Below are 18635 nucleotides of genomic sequence, written 5' to 3'. Positions count from 1 at the left end.
CTTTCAGGATTTCCACTGGTTCAGAAGTATTCCAGCGTCAAATTTTTGAATCACTTGAAGGCCTTCAAGGTGTTGTTTGCCATTTCGATGACATAACTATATACGGGAAAGATATGGAAGAACATGACAAAAATTTACATAGTGTTTTGTGTAGGCTACAGGAAAAGGGCTGAACACTTAATAGATCAAAATGTGTGTTCCGGCATGACAGTATCAGTTTACTAGGCCACCTTGTAACTAAAAATGGTATTAAGCCAGATCCCTCTCGTGTTGAGGCTATCCAAAAACTCAAGACGCCAACTAATATTAAAGAACTAAGAAGAATTCTAGGTGTTGTCAATTATGTAGCAAAGTTTATTCATAACTTGTCGACCATAGTTCATCCACTACATGCTTTACTGCAAAGAAATACAGAATTTGTTTGGGGGCCTGATCAAGACCAAGCTTTGGGAAAGATTAAACTGTCATTGATGTCCGAACCATGTCTCGCTTTATTCATCATGTCTAAAGAAACCTTCCTCTCAGCGGATTCCTCGTCATACGGTATTGGAGTTGCACTACTTCAGCTTCAAGAAGATGGAACTAAACGTCCTGTGGCCTATGCTTCGAGAAGTTTGTCATCAGCCGAACGTAATTGGGCTCAAATAGAAAAAGAAGCTCTAGTGATTGCATGGGGGTGTGAACGATTTGAACACTTCATATTAGGGTTGCATTTGCATATTGAGACAGACCATAAGCCCTTGCTCTCCATATTCAAGATAAAAGACTTGGACAATATTACTCCCAGGCTTCAGAGAATACGACTCCGGCTGATGAGATATACATATGATATTACCTACACGCCCGGCAAACAGTTGATTTTGGCTGATGCACTGTCTCGAGACACAGAGAACTCTGAAGAGGAATGGGAACTTACAGAGGAAATCCTTGCTTATATACAAAATATTGACACTACTCTACCATCAGTTTCGGATGAAAGGTTGCGAGAAATAAATCAAGAAACTATGAAAGATGAAACTCTAAAACATGTGTCTCAGTATTGTGTGAAAGGTTGGCCAGAAAAATCTAAGATTCCAGAGGACGTATTGCCCTACTGGTATCAAAGAGAAGATATAAGTGAGCAAAATGGTATACTTCTCTTTGGAAGTCGTATTATAATACCAAATTCTTTAAGAGCTAATGTACTAAGAAGTATTCATGAAGGACATCAAGGCATAACAAAATGTAGATCTTTTGCAAAATTGACTGTGTGGTGGCCTCGTCTTTCTCAACAAATCAAAGAACTAGAAGAAAATTGCAAGATATATGCAGAAAATCGCGCTACGAGAGCAGAGCCGCTGATACCAACCCCTTATCCGGACAGACCTTGGCAAATAGTGGGTGCCGATTTGCTGAAGTGCAAAGGTCACTGGTATCTCTTAATCTCAGACTATTATTCCAGGTTTATGGAGATTGCTAGACTAAATGACTTAAAAATGGGCACTATTGTGACATATACAAGACTAAATGATTTAAAAATGGGCACTATTGTGACATATACAAAGTCCATCTTCGCACGTCATGGTGTACCTGAGACAGTGAGAGCAGACTGCGGTTCTCACTTTGACTGCTGTCAATTCAAACAACTTGGTCGTGATTATGGATTTAAATTGATTACATCAAGCCCAAAATTTCCACAAAGCAACGGCTTCATCAAAGCGCAAGTAAAAAACTTTAAGTACAACTTAGAAAAAAGTGATGATCCCTACAAAATGCTACTTATGTTAAGAGCAACCCCTCTAGAAAATGGGAAAAGTCCAGCGGAATTACTTTTCGGGAGAAGGATCCGCACTTATGTTCCAATAATGTCTGATCAACTAAGACCCTATCTGGTAGACGCTGAAAAGTTAAGGGAAAAGGAAGAAGCAAGAATTGATCGTCAAAAGATTTATTTTGACAAAAGACATAGAGCCACAGAATTGCCTACTCTACCTGTTGGAGCTCAAGTCCATATAAAGGACAGGAATCAAGAAGGAACTATATTAAACAAACATCCTGCACCTCGATCCTATATCATTCAAACGCAAGGTGGTTGTTTGCGGAGGAACAGAAGATCACTGCAAAGATTTAGCACTATCAGAATCAGAAAATCTTTATTGTTTCATATATATTTACAAGCTTTTACACAGAGTAACTTAAGAATAACTTAGATTAACTAACTCACACACTTATTTATAACTATGAAACAATTCATCCCTAGGTCAAAGACCTGTTTGGGATGTTCTATTACGTATATACACATATAAAAAACTGCTCAAAAGATGGGATCACCGACATCAATAAATGTTACACTCTAAAGCAACTCTAAAAATAACATTACTAAGCTTCATTGTTAAAATAGGACTAAATACCTAAGGTATTTGACCTGATAAATATGAAAAAACTGTACAAATAACAAGGGAGAGTAACTAGATGCATTTAGGATATAAAAACTATGTGGTTTAGAAGTAATATGTTGATCATTAAGATATAGAAATAAAATATGATAAATTGGGAAATGGATACACGTCATAGATAAACTTGGCAACAATTTCGATAATATGCACTACTATGCCTTCTGATCACTCTCAACCAGCACTGCAGACCAGTCCTTCAGAACACCTCAGAAGATCAGAATCTTTCGATCATCCTGCAATAGCATCGCAGACAAAACCTTTAGCGAATCAAAGAAGATCAACAAGACAATTCAAACCTACTCGGAGGTTCGATTTTTAAAGGGGAGATGTGTTGTTATTCATATGTGTTTGAGAACATATGGTATTAGAATATTATTTGTTTAGTTTTTGTTAGTAAACATTCTGAATCTTGATTTATTGTAAAAGCTACCTAATAAAATATTTGTCTTATTAAAACTATATTTTAATTTAACTTACGATAACACTACATAATCTTATGACTAGTGGTAATTTATTATATAATTTATTGCTTAATAAATGGTCTTTCATCAGTCTTAGCAAGTTTAACATGAAGAAGATTTATATTATACATCTATAGCCAGTGTTATGGCTGTGTATGTCTCTCCTATATTCAAGCTTATCCAATTGTGGTCTTAAATATAACAGGCATTGCTTAGTGAATAGAGAAAACAGTGTTTAGATTAAGTACTAAATGTGCAGTGATTCTTTCAAAATCGCCTATAGCTGGTATTCAATATATCAGAAAAACTTGTTCCATACTACTGTGCTGGGTATTTATTTTCCTAGTTTGATTATTTTATTTTTAATGATCCCTCTAAAGCTTTTGGAATACTTAATGAATTAAAGTGACAGAAAACAATTATTGATTAAGGTAGTACCAGAACCTGTAAAATACTCATTTTACTAATACAATCGTAATAGTTTGCATGATTATAGTAAGTTAACTGTGTCAAATTGTATGGGAGATTGAAGTGGTTTTATTCTGTATGTCCTGAATTCCCCTTATTTATAAGCAAAGTGAAATGTTTGTTTATCAATACGGCATCTTGCTGCATCTGCCAACACGTTAGAGCGAAGATTGACAAATCAGTCTCTATCATCACTTTTGATTATATTTATGTTAGGAATAGTTTAGGATGAAAATTATAATCATTGGAAAGTAGTTTTACACATCTAAACTGAGTACAGTCTTATCTAATGGTGAAGATACATAACTATCATCAATATTAATATATTAAACTGTTACACTTAATCATATTTTTTTTAATCCACTCAAACACAAAAAATAAATAACTGTCAATCTTGATTCAAGTTTCATTTTCAAATATGAATAACTTGAAAACTGTTACGATAAGTTATAAAGATTCATTTGTAGAAAATACTGTCGCTTTTCTTTTCTATAATATTATCAAAAAGTAAAGCGCACACTATAACAATTTGTTATGATTCAATGTTTTCTTGCACTGAGGTGTTTGAAAATTAAAATTACATTCCACGAAACATGACATCCTGTTTGTTACTATTAGGAATTCTCCCAGGGTATTTGTTAACATCATATTCATCACAGTTTTAGGGATATCATATACTAATAAACACCTTAAACCATATAAACAATTTCCTCTGCCCAGGTAAGGTGCTTACACTGCAATGGGGATGGGTTCACGTCAGAGTTTGACTACAAGGAAAGGTGTGTGTTCTGCCGATCATCCACCCACGGGTTCGGCCGTCTCGACTGTCTCAGATGCAAAGCCTCTGGCAGGATCTTATGTCAGCCGTGTGAAGGCACCGGCCTCATGATATACTACATTCTCCTCACCATCACATGGTATGTATCAAATTGTTAATATAATGATGTTAATAAAGAACAATTTCATGTTAATGTACCGGTATATTTACTCTAAATTTAACCAGGAAATTACATTAAATATTAATTCAGTCACAAGTATTTTAGCTTTTAAGTATTTTTGAACTATATAGAATGCACAATTTGGTACATTTATTAAATAGGAAACTTTTATGTAACAATATTTCTGATTTCAATAGTAACACAAAATATAAGAAATATTATAGATGAAATCTAACGGTGGAAATTTTAGTTTGCAGGAGGACTAAAGTAGTCTTTAGAGTTGAGACTTTTCTGTTGGTACTTTTTTAGCCCCCCCCCCCCAACAATAACTTTAGCTGTGTATGATAACCCTACAACCAAACACCTAAAGTCTACATAACACACCTACAACACATAACACCTAAAGTCCCTAAAGTAAGTTTTAGTAATTACTTTGTCTATATATCTTAGAAGGAAAATAGGATGGTTCTTTACAGATAATGAATTTCTTTGGTATGAATAAGTTATCTCCCTTCACTAAAGTCCATAATGGTAATTTAATTATTCAACACTTTTGTTAAAGTCTAGCTACTTAGTTTACAAACACGTTAGAAAGTATTTCTCTAAACCCAATGTTTAAATGTACAAAGTAAATTTAACAAATTTATAAAAAGAAGTTTCAGTATTATATGTTGAAATAATGGACTGAATATATGTATGTAAAAGCTTTGATGAAGAAAGGCAGATTAATTATCCTAATTATTTATACTTAATGGAAGGTTCCTGACGGCAAAATTCTGTAAAACTGCTTCCTACGTAATGACCTATGCATGTGATTAGCGTTGGAACGATATGCTAAAATCTTAAGCTAAAGCTGGGTTTAAACCACCTGTTATCAAATTAAAATCTATTTAGAAAAAGGTCGTTTAAGATATGGCAAGATAAATAGTGAATGTATACATTAATTGACTATATATCTATAGGTATATATATATATATATATCTATAGGTATATATATATATATATATCTATAGGTATATATATATATATATATATATAGTCAATGATACATTATTGGATTTCTATTGTCAGAAAGCTTTTCAATCCAAGCAAAACTTATATTTGTTTCAGGAAAACGAATATATCTGAGTATATAAAAAAAAGTGTATCGCTTCCAGAAAAATTTTTTAGATTTGTAACTGGAGAAGAAGTATTTTCACAGATTGGAGAAAGAATAAAGCCTCTTACAGAATTCCCTCAGGAAGAAGTAAATGAAGCATCTAAAAACCTTATAAACAATCACATATCAACATTTGTCGACCAAAAAATACTAATGCAGGTAAAAATGTGTATAATCATATGTGAATGTCGTGTTAAAGAGATGGATCTGATTTGAAACAAAAATAAAATATTTGTTTACTTGTATTACAACTACTTTTAATGACCATTGTCTGAAGGTTTTGTTAATTTATAAGATTACATATCGTCGGTATCACAGGACTCATATAATAAAAATACCAAAGTGTTTGAAATATATTTTAAATATACCCCTGGCACAGAAAACCTGCAGACAAATTGAATTTATATTTGTCTGATTTAATTTTTAATAATAGGGGAGAGAAAGGATAGGATAAGAAGGCTTACCTTAAGAAATGTAGGCATCCCACTTCATTCACTACAGAACACAGAAGAAAACACAAAATAAAATAAACACTGGATATTTTGTGGTCACTGGCCCCTTTCTCAACATGGAGAGTCACATTAGATATTTGGAGTCTTTCACTGGTAAGGAAGCTGTGTTACCAACACACTATGAATTTACAAATGAATTTGTACTAAAATACTTCAAATACTTTTTGCTATTCCAGTTTATTATTTAATGCAATAGTAAAACCACAACAATAAAATAATTGTGTTTTTCAACATATTTTGAATGTGTTTCAGAGACAAACAGTTCGAGCTGTCCCAATCACTCATGTAAGATACAAGTGGAAAGGCCATGAGGGTCAATACTTTGTGTTTGGGGAGGAGAACAGAGTTCATGCCCCAGACTACCCTCAGACTTGCTGTTGGGGCTGCATATGCACCATACTTTAACACCATCAGAGACTTACATAAATAAATGACAATTTAATTTGCTTCGATGTAAAATAGTATCATAACACAACAGAATTATTTTGACAAATTGTAGCTTGTATTGTAAAATACTAGTATCAATAGAATATGTATTGATTATTACATTTATTTAAATAAAAACATTGTTGAGGTTGTACAAAATCATTTTGAAATATAAAAAATGCTGTTAGTTGTTATTTCTATTTATACCTGAGGTGTATTACCTTAAGAAAAATTAAAATATTTATATCTTTTTATGGAGTCTTTATTACTGCTGTGCTAAGCTACCTACAAGGCTTGTATGTAAAGTAAGGTATCCAACAAGCTCCTGTGGTGGCCTGAAATAGTGTATAAAATGGTATTGGGTATTACCTACCCGTCCTAGGATGTGAAAGTGGGAAGTAAAAAAAACTGTTTGGTTTTGAAATTAGAGCCTAGTATATTTTTATTCAATTATTTACCAACAATAACTGATTTTTTTTTAATACAGCATAATATGGTTAGTTTCAAATATATTTGTATCAAATAAAATGTCTATTTAGTTAATCATACTTTTCTTAGTATTATGATTTTCATTTGATCACTGGCAAAAATAAAAAAAAGTTTACTAAATAAAAGTAATTATTAACTAAAAGGCATTTAATTGTATACAAATACTCGCCTTTGGCCTAGCTGTTAGTTGTCATTAGTAGGTTAGAGTTGCAACAAAGCAGGTAGTGAAACAGTCAATATTAAGTCATATAAAAACAATTTCACAAATACATTAGAGGAGATTGGTAAGTTAACTTCAAGCTCGACCTTAAAGAACACCTTATAAAAAAATTAGAAAAAGAAGGTGAATTATGATGATATAGAATAAAGTTATAATTTTGTATATTAAAATTTTTAGTATGGAACTATTGTAGTAAACATCCATATATATTAATTAAAATGTGTTAAGTACTATTTGTTTCCCTGTCAGTTAGCCAAAAATCCAGTTACACAGTTACACATCCAGTTCCGCCACGGGGAGGCCGGAAAACGTAGGAACCATATTTACAAGTATTTACAAATTAACAGGGACTTTCGATTATGCAGACCATAGGGATGAAGTGAACCCGTCAATATTACGTTACAGTATATAAAAACAATATAGTATTTAGATTTCACAAATATATTAGAGGATGTTGGTAAGTTAACTTCGAGCTGGACTTTAAAGCCCCCCTCTTTAAAAAATAGTTTTAAGAATTGCGGTATGAGAGTAGGTTAGTAAGGTATTTGTACAACTGGGTTTTGGTCAAATACATAATAATACAAGGAGAATTGGGTTCGTTATAGTGAAGATTGATGTGAAAGTAAAAACGATTTAACAAATATATTAGACTAGTTATGTTAATGTCGATATGTTAATAAGTTGATAATAGTAAAGTGATACATGAAGTAAAAAGATGATAGTAAATGTTAATGAATATAGTAATGGAAATAGATGAAGTTATGTTTGTTTGCCTGTCAGTGAGCCACAATCTGTATGGCATATCCAGTTTCACCACGGGGAGGCCAGGAAACCTCCGAACCATATTTACAACGATTGTATTTAAAATAACAGTAGTAGTGTTTTAACTGAAAAGATGGTAGTAAATATTTATAAATATATTAATGGAAATCGATTATGAAATGTTTGTTTCCCTGTCAGTTAGCCACAAACTGTATGGCATATCCAGTTCCGCCGTGGGGAGGCCGGGAAACTTCGGAACCACAAACGGTAACACAATACACGCTAAACACACAAAAACACACAAGACACACAAAAACACACAAGACACACAAAAACACACTAAATGTCGGGGACTTTTGTTAAGGCAAGTCGTGGCCCTGTCGTACTGCCATAGATGTCAAATCACGACGGAGAGTTTTGTTAAAGCAGATCCCCTAGCCTACTGCTAAAGTCAAAGTAGGAATTAACGAAGGAGCTCGTTGTATACAATGTTCTTTGCATAGGCGATTCCTTCCTAGACCCTGTCAGGATGGACCCAGGGCCGATTTACCGAATAGGCACGGTAGGCACGTGCCTAGGGCGCGAGGCAATTGGCTTTTTTGGGGGGCGCCAAAAATTTGGAAAATAAAAAAATTGGTGGTTGTTTGCATGCGATTGCGGTATAATTCTGATAATCCCTCGCGGCCGTGTAGACATCATAATCGTCTCCCGCGTTTGCGGCCAGATTCTTACTATTTTCAGGGGTCAGGTAGTTTAGACATAATTATTGTCTTCCATGATCGAAGCAATATATGAGCATATCCGGTGGTCGTGAGGAGATTATCATCGTCTACGGCGAATGAGGCAAAATTCTGATCTTTTCCCGCGGTCGTAAGGACATTATCTTCGTCTTGCGCGATCGCGGTCAAATTCTGACCACCCCTCGCGGCCGTGAAGACATCATTGTATCGTCCCCCGCGGTCGTGTGAACATATTAATCGCCTCCCACGATTGTAAAAAAATGGTAATCATCTCCCTCGGTCTTGTGGAGATCATCATCCTCTTCCGCAAATTAGGTAAAGTACTGAGCTTTTCCCGTGATCGTGTGGCCATTATCATCGCCTTCCGTGATCGCGGCAATATTCTGATCATCCCTCGCGGCCATGTAGAAATCATTATTGTATCTCCCGCAGTTCTGTAGACTTCGTAATCGTCTCCTGCGATTGTGGAAAAATTGTAATCATCCCCTATGGACATATGGAGATCATCGTCTTCCGTGAATGAGGCAAAATTCTGATTTTTTCCCGCGGTCATGTGGACATTATCATTGTCTTGCGCGATCGTGGCATAATTCCGATTGTCCCTCGCGGCCGTGTAAATCATTATTGTATCTCCCGCGGTCGTGTATACATGGTAATCGTCTCCCGCGATTGCAGCAAAATGTTAATCATGTTCCGCAGTTGTGTGGAGATCATCATCGTCTTCCACGATCGCGGTAAAATTCTTGCTGTTTCGCGCGGTCGTGTGGACATTATCATCGTCTTCCGTGATCGTGGCAATATTCTGAATATCTCGCGGCCGAGTGTAGACATATTATCGTCTCCCGCGGTCATGGAAACTGTTGTCATGCGCGATCACGGTAATCTGAAAACTCCAGGTAGAAATACAGAATTCACACATAATTCCCGGTTCATAAAATTCCCGCATGATTCCTGGATTTCCCGGTCGGTGGACACCCTTATATATATATATTGCAAAGGGGCGCTACTATTAGTTGTGCCTAGGGCGCTGACAGGGTCAAAAACGGGCCTGGATGGACCAGAACAACGATGTCGTCAGGATGTCTGACTCTACTGAGAAGGACGTACAGCTGACCATGCGTGAAACAGTCACTGCGAAGATCGACTCCGACACGATCAATCGTCTCGCCCTGGCTTTTGTGGCCAGTCATGGAATATGCCAGCATGAGAGGAAACTGAAGACGGCGGACACGAAGCGGAGACCCCTCGACAAACGGGAAAACGAATTGAATCCGGGGAATACAAATCGAATCACGTTGTCGAGGAAGTCCCACTGTGATCAGACGAGGTCTAATAGCGGTCACGATCACTTTAATGCCGTTTATGAGTCCGCTGTCAATGTTCAGGTTCCTCATGACGAGACACACGGAGCCAATCTTTAGTCCCAGGACATGGTCTGGCACGCCCTTGCCAGTAGCCTGGTTCAACAAGTGAACGTCCACATCCATACCGTCGTCGTACTCCTTGTCCAGAGAATCAGCACTTCTCAACTCATGAACCAAGCCGTCCGTCAGATTGAGAACGGTGTTGTTGATCTGCTGGACATTGGCGTTTCTGGTTGAAAGAATAGCCTGGCCTGCAATTCTAACTGTATGGTTCAGGTCACAAACAAGAAATACAAAGTCAATTAAATCGTGAAGTGATGTCACATATCTAATACCGCACAACGGAATCAGACTTGAGCAGCCACGGCCTTCTTCAAAATCAACAGATCCAATTGTTCCATTGCCTACTATAAGGAGAAACTCAGAGTACGCAGTGGAGCCAGAAGTTCTGTGAGGGGTGGACAGGGAAAAGATTTTGAAACTTGACCACAGAGATGACACACACAGTGATACACAGGCAATGTCGGCCGGAGTACGAGCCTTGGCAACAACTGGTGCGATCTGACGGAAATCTCCGCAGCAGATGAAGATCTTGTCCCCAAATGGCTCAGGTGAATTCATGAGGTCACGCAGAGATTTGTCGATAATTTTAAAAATGCACCGGTGAGCCATCGGAGCCTCATCAAAAATAATGAGCTGTGCTGCTCTGATGAGTTCTGCACGCTGAGAACCGTTGGTCAAGTTCCAATACCCAGTGCCATCGCCGAGATCAAGTGGCAGCCTAAACATGCTACGTGCTGTCGTGCCACCAGGCAGACTACCATAGCAGCAATGCCGGAGCTAGCGACAGCAATAGCAAACCTGTTAAGACTATGAACGTATGCGAGGATCACACGAATAAGGAAGGTCTTGCAGTAGCCACCAGGTCCGTCGAGGAAGATACAATTAATGGACCTACTACCGACTTGTAATATCGATCTTACATAATCAAAAACCATTCTCTGGTCGATAGAAAGCTTTGGTTCCCACTCATCTACCAGTGATCTCTGTTGATTCTCACCGAAGATGAGTAGTTCCCTACCCAATTCGGTAGTGTCGTCATTTACAATGGGGAGACCGTGATCGGCCAAGCAGGATCCCTGATGGCGAAGACTTCGATCGATTTCAATCAGACCCAGCTTGAACGCAACGTCGTGATCAAGAGGATTCCGCTCCAAATCCTCTTCACACAATGTATCACGGAAAGCATCCCACAAGAGGGCCGCAGGAGCTCCCATGTTACAAAGAAGAACAAAGAAAGAGCGGAGCCTCGGGCCGACCATAAATCGAGCAGATTCCTTCAGTGCCTGGTGGTACTCGTCCTCATCTTCAACCAAACCGAGGGTGCTTGTTCTTGTTGAAATGTTGTGCAACCATCACCACCACGAGCAAGCAGATCGGCGTAACCACGGCATGGTATGATCATCAGGAGGAGCCGAAGGAAACATTGCTCACTCCTGTTTGGTGAAACCCAGAAGAGTCGACAGATCTTTTGGCCACATTTTCTGGAAGTTAAGAAGTGCTTACCGTCTGGGTGTTCGTACACCTTAGCACTACTCGGGCGTTTACTGTGAACGATGTATTGTTCAAAAAAACTCTGATATGTTAAATTGTCTAACATTATGGGTCACTTGGCCTATTGAAATAAAAGATCAAGTCAGAGGTAGCTCCAGAAGTGGCGTGTGTCAAGTTGTTAGGTCGAAACCACACATTCTGTTTTCCCTCTAGATGAACAGGGAGACATTCATCAGTGGGCTCAGACTTTGATATTGGGAAATCCAAGAGACGCCAGCATGCATCGCTGGCACCCACCATACGCTTAGTCACATAGCGCTCGACTTCGTCGCCTTGTTTACTCAAAGAAAACTTTGACGTTCTGAAGCGAGCCACCCTTCATGAGGTATTTAAACAGATACTTGATCACACGACGAGTGGAAGCTACCTCCAAGTTAATGTGCGCCTCGTATTTTAGAAGTAATGCTGGGTTGTACGGCACGACCCAGCCGTCATGTACAGGAATCGATTTGTTTCTTGAAGTTATACTCCCCTCGTTAGCATAATCACATCGATATTTTACAAAACCCCTCTCGTCTAAATGGGTTGATTCACAGGGAGGTTTGGGGATGAATTTAGAGCAGCTGCCTTTGTCGGTGTCCCAGCAAGGGAAGTCGGTTCTGTGATCTGTACCACAAGGCCCGTGAATCATGTGCCGCAGAACCAACGCCCTTAATCAACCTCCTGCCTCCTCCGGAGATGGAATATCAGCGCGAATGAGGGAGTCTATGTCGGCAGCCTGAACAGGTCCATCGCCTTCGATTTTAAACACAATGTGGGCGTGTGGAAGACCCCGCATCTGCATCTCGATGACGTGGACTATGTTAACAGACCGACCGAACATAGCTCCGCTGCGTGGATCTCGGAGGGGTTCCAGAAGTTTGATGTAGAACACTCTGCAGCCCGTGCTGGGATCACTGTGACCGCTGCTTCGAGGGCAAGCCTTTTTGTTTTCCTCCCAAGTCGTGCTGTAGGTAAATGTAAGGAAAAACGTAGGAAAGCCGAGACGAGAAACTAAGACCATAGCATTTTTGTAACGTAATTTTATATACCTCGGCCCCCCTGTGTACGAACTTGGGAGGTAAACTTTACCAGCTTGTATCCCACCCTCTCCTTGAACAGTTTCATCATTGTTGATATCGTTCACCACTTGACGTCCACCACGATTCACCGCCTCAACTTCATCCAACGGCCCTATCCTCATGGCATTTTCTGCCGACTTAGTCTGCAAAAACTTAATAAAATTAAGCCTTTCATCCTCGTATCTTGCATACATTTCCACCTGCCAAGCTTGGGACAGCCGGCCGAGATGTGAAAACCGGGGATCTGATAGTAAAAGACAACGTGAATAATCGTACTGAGAACATTTTTTATTAAAATTGTCCAGGCGTCCTATGTGCCAGCCCAAAGTGCCATTTGGATAGAGCAGAGGATATAGAAATGGTTCCATGAGAGGGCTGAACAAATTTATTGAAGTTGGTCTTCCAGATCCATTTTTCCATTTAGTTAGCTTGCGAGGTTCGTAAACAGTTTCCTCGGTGCTTAAAACTGCGTGCACCTCAACGCCAATTGTCTGTCACCTAAAACAGGACCATGGGTAGATCGACTTGTTACTTGGAAATCCAAGTGAGCGTTGAAAGCAGGTTCACTGCCCAAACGCCGATAATGAACAACGTATGGATTAACTTGTGATAGAAACTGAGTAATAGAGTCGATAAAATTACCATCAAGCGATCTGCCCAAGGCAATATTTCGACGTTCTTCGCTGTCATCGAGGTACAGACGAGACCTGTTTACAAACTGAATGGCTCCAGCTTTAGTAGTAAACTTTTGACCAGGGTCGGACAGACTGTAAACCTGGTGATACATTCTCCCTTCAATTTTGAAAAAACGAAGACCACTTGGGTGCCTGTACCCACCGAATACTTCCAATGCACAAAACGCAAACAGGTCGTTGTAAGCACGAGCCCTATCAAGGAAACGGCGATCTGAGTAGAACGATTCTTGGAGAGGATGTAGGTTCAGATCGTTGTTTGCCCCTTGACCACAACACCACTTCTTCCTACACTTTTCCTCTTCAAAAAGTCGAGCAACACAGTAAGTACACTTGAAAATACTATTATCCCACAGACTAACTTTTTTCAGATAAAAAGCAGGAATATTGTCCAATAGCTCCCCTTCCCAAGACCCCTTGGACCGTGATGAAAAATATGTCTAGCAAGTGCAGCAGGTAAATGACAAAGCTCAGAAAGCATAGGATTTTTTAGGGGATAATCAAAAACTGTATTGCACAGTAACAATGACACCAAAGAGTAGTAACTTTCACAGGTAAATAGTCTTGCCAAGTTGTTAGAATCCTTGAGAAAATCGTGTTGGCGCTCTTCATTCACAGCATGAGGATCAAATAAAAACAGGCGGTTCTGACATCTCCATAACCCGACCACAATTCAATCCACAGAATAAAAACATTCAATCCAGTGAATAAAAACCCCAATTGATTGGACTTATTCAGCATTAGTACTTCCAACTCACATGAAAGTTCAAAGATACTAACGTCCAAAAGATCGCGAGTAAGCGGGTACAATGCATCGTACACATACTTTATTTCTGCAATGGCAACTTGATGATCTGCCACAACAAACTGACTTGGAAGTTCGTCAGGAAACAAAAATCGATTACCACCAACACAATCCACGTTTCGAAGAGATCTTTATAAAACATCTCTGCTAATTAAAATTGTATCAATCGCAGAAGTCGAGAAATCTTTGCCAAGAAACTTCCAAGCTCCAGAAACTTTGCACTCACTAAAAAACCCCCTCTACTCTGTTGGACACAGACCTGGGATTGTTTGTCACATTACTTCAGGTCAGGTCAACGTGTGACCTAAGCCCTCAGGGCTCGCGCCGTTTCTGGCATTCAATTTCTTTATGACCTAGACTGCATCTCGGTCAAGCTCTAGCTTCTTTGTGCGGAGAATATCCTGGACGAAATGTGACATACAGGTCCAATTTTCCTCACCCTCCGTCATCATCGGAATGACCGTGTCCACCAACAACTGCCCTACATGTTGTTCAGCCTCCAGGCGGGAACCTTCCCAACACTGGCAGCGGAAGAAGGTGTGCGGCGGGAGTGCCTGGGCAGTAGATGCAATCGGATGACACGGCTTTGCCCATCCTGAACAGGTACGACCGAAAAAACCCGTGACCTGTCAGAAACTGGGTAAGGTAATAATCCACCTCACCATACCGTCGGTCAACCCATGGTTGGACTTGCTGAATCAGTCTCCTGGTCCAGCGTCCCCGCGACACCTGTTCCCAGCTCTCCTGCCAGAGCTGGTAGGTGCGGTTGCGCTCCTCCATTTTTGCATGGTCCTCTCCACGCCGCTGATAAATCGCTTTCCTCTCCGCCGCTAAAAGTTTGACGGGGTTTACTCCAGCAACCACCAAGATGGCAGGTTCAGACACTGTTCGGTAGGCGGATGCTACCCTGAGTGCTGCCTGACGCTGCACTCTGGCAAGCCGCATCCTATACACCTCCTTATTGAGCGCGTCTGCCCACACCTCCGCACCATACAGGAGCACATCTTTCCCTCGCCATTCTTACTTTAATAGGTGTTCCCTCTTCATTCTTACTTTATTTATAAATCATTTTAATACAGACGAACAATCAATGTTGGAAATATCAATCCATGTACGATAAAGTTCAATAAACAAACTCGTGATAATATTTAACATATCTTATGTACTGTTTTTACTAATTTGCCACTTTACTGTACAATGTTACATTTCATTTATTTACATTTTGGTAAAGCTGTCTTGGCTACCTTAGCTTTCCATAAGACCAATGTTGGGCCAATTAAAAATTCATTTTAAGCTTTTATCAAAAAGCAAATTTTCCCAGAACCATGACAAGCATGAATTTTGTTTTAGTCTGAAACTGAGATATTCCTAACAGGAGCTGTTTTGAAATCTTTGTTTCGCAAACGTTTATAGTATAGATTGTATTTCTCGTTGTGTCAAAATTTTCCGTTGCGAATGACTGTAAATTTAACTTAGTTATCAAATTGATTCAAAATTATGTTTAAAAGACTGTACGCAATAGAGCACATTTTATTTTACATATAAAATAAAATGCTTAAGCAATATTGTCAAACTATTTGCTCGAGTCTGATTATAAAAATTTGAATTACGAACTATTAAACTACTTATAGCTAAACCAATTTAGCGATAGTATGCGGAAATGTATCATCATAATTTCCTACTAATCTAGAGGTTAAATACCTTTTTGCCAACGTAATCCTTGGTAGACTTAATGGCTACCGGTTTCGACACACTTATGGTGTCATTGTCAAGCCTAGACGTGGTTTTTTCGCTCCTAGGAGGTCGTCATAAAGTCTTCAAAAACACTTAACGAGACGAACAAATAACAAAAACGAACACGAACACACATTTTAACGAATAAAGTATGGCCATACAACTCACGGCGCGGCTGCGGGTTCAGGGTGTAGGTCTAGACTGACCGTCGCCGTGTCCTTCCCCTCCCCTCCTATCCTTTGTTGTTATCAGTGCCATTGTATTCCGATAATTTTTGTATGAATGAGGCTGCTTCGTATATAATATTTGACTCAAACGATGTTTTTTCATTGAGGATGTGTTGGGGATGTTTCTTGCCGGCCTTGAATATCTCATATTCTTCGATTGTATCCAGGAAACTACCTCTTTTTCTATAAAAATGTAATACATTGATGGATTTGTCAATAGATGAGACATCGTGGTTATTACTTATCAGATGATCAGCAAATGCAGAATTGGGTTTGTGGATGGATGGTTTTGGCAGGTGTTCCTTATATCTAGTTTTGAATGAGCGGGCGGTTTGTCCAATATAAAAACTAGAGCAGCTGTCGCAATTAAGTTTGTAAACACCAGATCCTTCCGATTTATCAGTAGTAGCTACTACTGACCTCCGGTTCCGCCTCCTCATGTATGATACTACAGAAGGCCCGCGGACGATGAGTGTCACTTCTGGTGCTGCCCAAGGTTCCATACTCGGCCCGGACCTCTGGAACGTTGCATACGACAGCCTCCTTAGGTCTGAAATGCCTGAAGAAACCGTTTTAGTTGGGTACGCAGATGACATTGCAGCTTGCAGCCCCAAAAAGCAGAAGTGTCCGGCTATTACTCAGGGAGAAGGGTGGGGTGAGCTGAAGTTCCAAACAATAATTTCAATATCTGCCCAGCCGTGGTACTTGTTAAAATAAAATTGATGTTTTAGGGCGCCACCCCGTTCTGGGTAATTCTTCAGGGCCGTGACGGGGAACAAACCCACCCGAAGCAACACACAGTAAGGCAGATAGCAAAATATTTGATAAAAATCTCGATATTATCAACTAAAATGAGTATTGAAAGTTATTACCCCTGCCTGGCTCAAAACCAAATAATTATTAATAAACTTTAATTTAAAATTTAAAAGATTATGTTTTGAATTTCGTACTCTAGGCTGAAAACTCTGGACTACAATAACTTGAACACAATTGAAAGTATAAATCTACTTTTATTACCCTTTTTTTTCCAATAAATTCAAACAATTTGGACCTAGAAAACACCAGAGACCTAGTTACTCAACCTTGAGTTAATATTCTAGGATAATCTAAATCCAAACAAATCTTATACCTAAGTTCAACAAGTTATATATAACCCTTGATATTCAAATTTAATAGTAGATTCAACTAAAGCAAGTGAGTTTCCTCTTATTATCCAGATTCAATAATAGATAAGTAAAACCAGTTATTTTTACCCTCAATATTAAATTCAATAAAAGATCAGTTTAAACAAACACAAATTCAATAATATAATCACAATGAACTGCAGGTGGCCACCGTGCTGGAAAACATATTAATACACAGAAATATACAAAATATAAATATACAAGAAATATGCACGAACAAGATAAATAGGTATATATATATTCAATTGGAGTGTAGATGGAGAATCTCTACCACACGCTGAAAGTCCAAGTTCCTAGGAGATTGGCCACAAAACTCTTGAAGTAGGTATACACAAATATAATTCAGTCGAAAACAAAATTTAAATGAATGTCCAAGTCCAGTTAAAATGTTCAGATTGAGCTCAACCAAAAATACAAAACTATTTCTATCACTTATCGGTATCTGTAGGTAGTGACGTAGGAATGCGTCCGTGTGAGCCGGGAATTCCAGGAGCGTCCGGCCGTCCGGTGCACAACAATGGCCGTGCAACCCAGTAGTATCACACCCAGAGAGAGAGACAGGGAAGTGCGGCAGTAGGTAGACGGCAGTACGTAGAGATTCAGTCGAGACAGCCAATACAGAAAACCCTATAAAATTCCTACATGAATAGTACTATGCCATAATCAGACAAAATTTAGTCATTAGAACTATTGAATATTTGAACAACATAAAAGTGAATAACATCTATAAAATTCATCATGAATAAATATTTTATAACAGCAATACTATAAAACCAGTTTTGTTTGGAGATATACAAGTTTAAAACAAATAAAACTACGAATGAATCTAGCAACCAGTTATCTAAGTTTGTTTACATCTGAAATGAATATTTACAGTTATCCCAAGATAACAAAATTATGCCTAACCAGATTGACTTTGGTTCATAGTGATCGTCTTGAACTAAATAACGTCTTGAATTGCAAAATCAGCAGAATATTAATAAGCTATATATCTGACAAAGGCAATTTCTTTACATTAAACATAACATATAAATCAAATCTTTACCTTTACACAAGTTATAAACAACACCCTTCATTACGCTGTAAGAATAAAATCAACAATTACAATTAATATTTGAAACAATTACAGCCACAGTTTTGAATATTAAGTATTACGAACGATCAGCTGATTTGAATATCTTACACAGTAATAAATAAAATACGAACAGTTGTCTACAAGGTAATTGGTTCCGAAATACTATTTTACTTGCCTACTAATTTGCATCAATTAGGACAGTTAAGATAAAATCACATTATAGTTCAGAATATTGCGTCTACAATTGTACAAAACATTATTACATGAA

The 18635-nt window shown here is 38.5% G+C and overlaps 2 protein-coding genes across 3 annotated transcripts in view; one reads left to right on the top strand and one right to left on the bottom strand.

Annotated features, from left to right (window-relative positions):
• LOC128999171 (protein SSUH2 homolog) overlaps window positions 1-6570 on the top strand; it is a 54575-nt gene extending 48005 nt beyond the window's left edge. For both annotated transcript variants that reach the window (XM_054425567.1, XM_054425566.1), the window contains 2 exons: window positions 4085-4281; window positions 6227-6570. In XM_054425567.1, coding sequence (XP_054281542.1) covers window positions 4085-4281; window position 6227 — 198 coding nt within the window. In that variant the 3' untranslated portion in view covers window positions 6228-6570. The remainder of the gene's footprint in view (window positions 1-4084; window positions 4282-6226) is intronic.
• LOC128998864 (ATP-dependent DNA helicase pif1-like) lies at window positions 6252-10596 on the bottom strand. The gene is made up of 2 exons (XM_054425221.1): window positions 9644-10596; window positions 6252-6357 (listed from the first exon to the last, which is right to left on the bottom strand). The coding sequence occupies exons 1-2, from the start codon at window positions 10594-10596 to the stop codon at window positions 6252-6254; spliced, it is 1059 nt and encodes a 352-aa protein (XP_054281196.1).
• Between the last annotated feature and the right edge of the window lie 8039 nt (window positions 10597-18635).

The sequence above is a fragment of the Macrosteles quadrilineatus genome, unplaced genomic scaffold, assembly GCF_028750875.1.
Source record: "Macrosteles quadrilineatus isolate MER2022 unplaced genomic scaffold, UCM_ALF_1.0 Scaffold_7__1_contigs__length_78375512, whole genome shotgun sequence".
Lineage (NCBI taxonomy): Eukaryota > Metazoa > Arthropoda > Insecta > Hemiptera > Cicadellidae > Macrosteles > Macrosteles quadrilineatus.
This window is presented reverse-complemented; position numbering and strand designations above follow the sequence as displayed.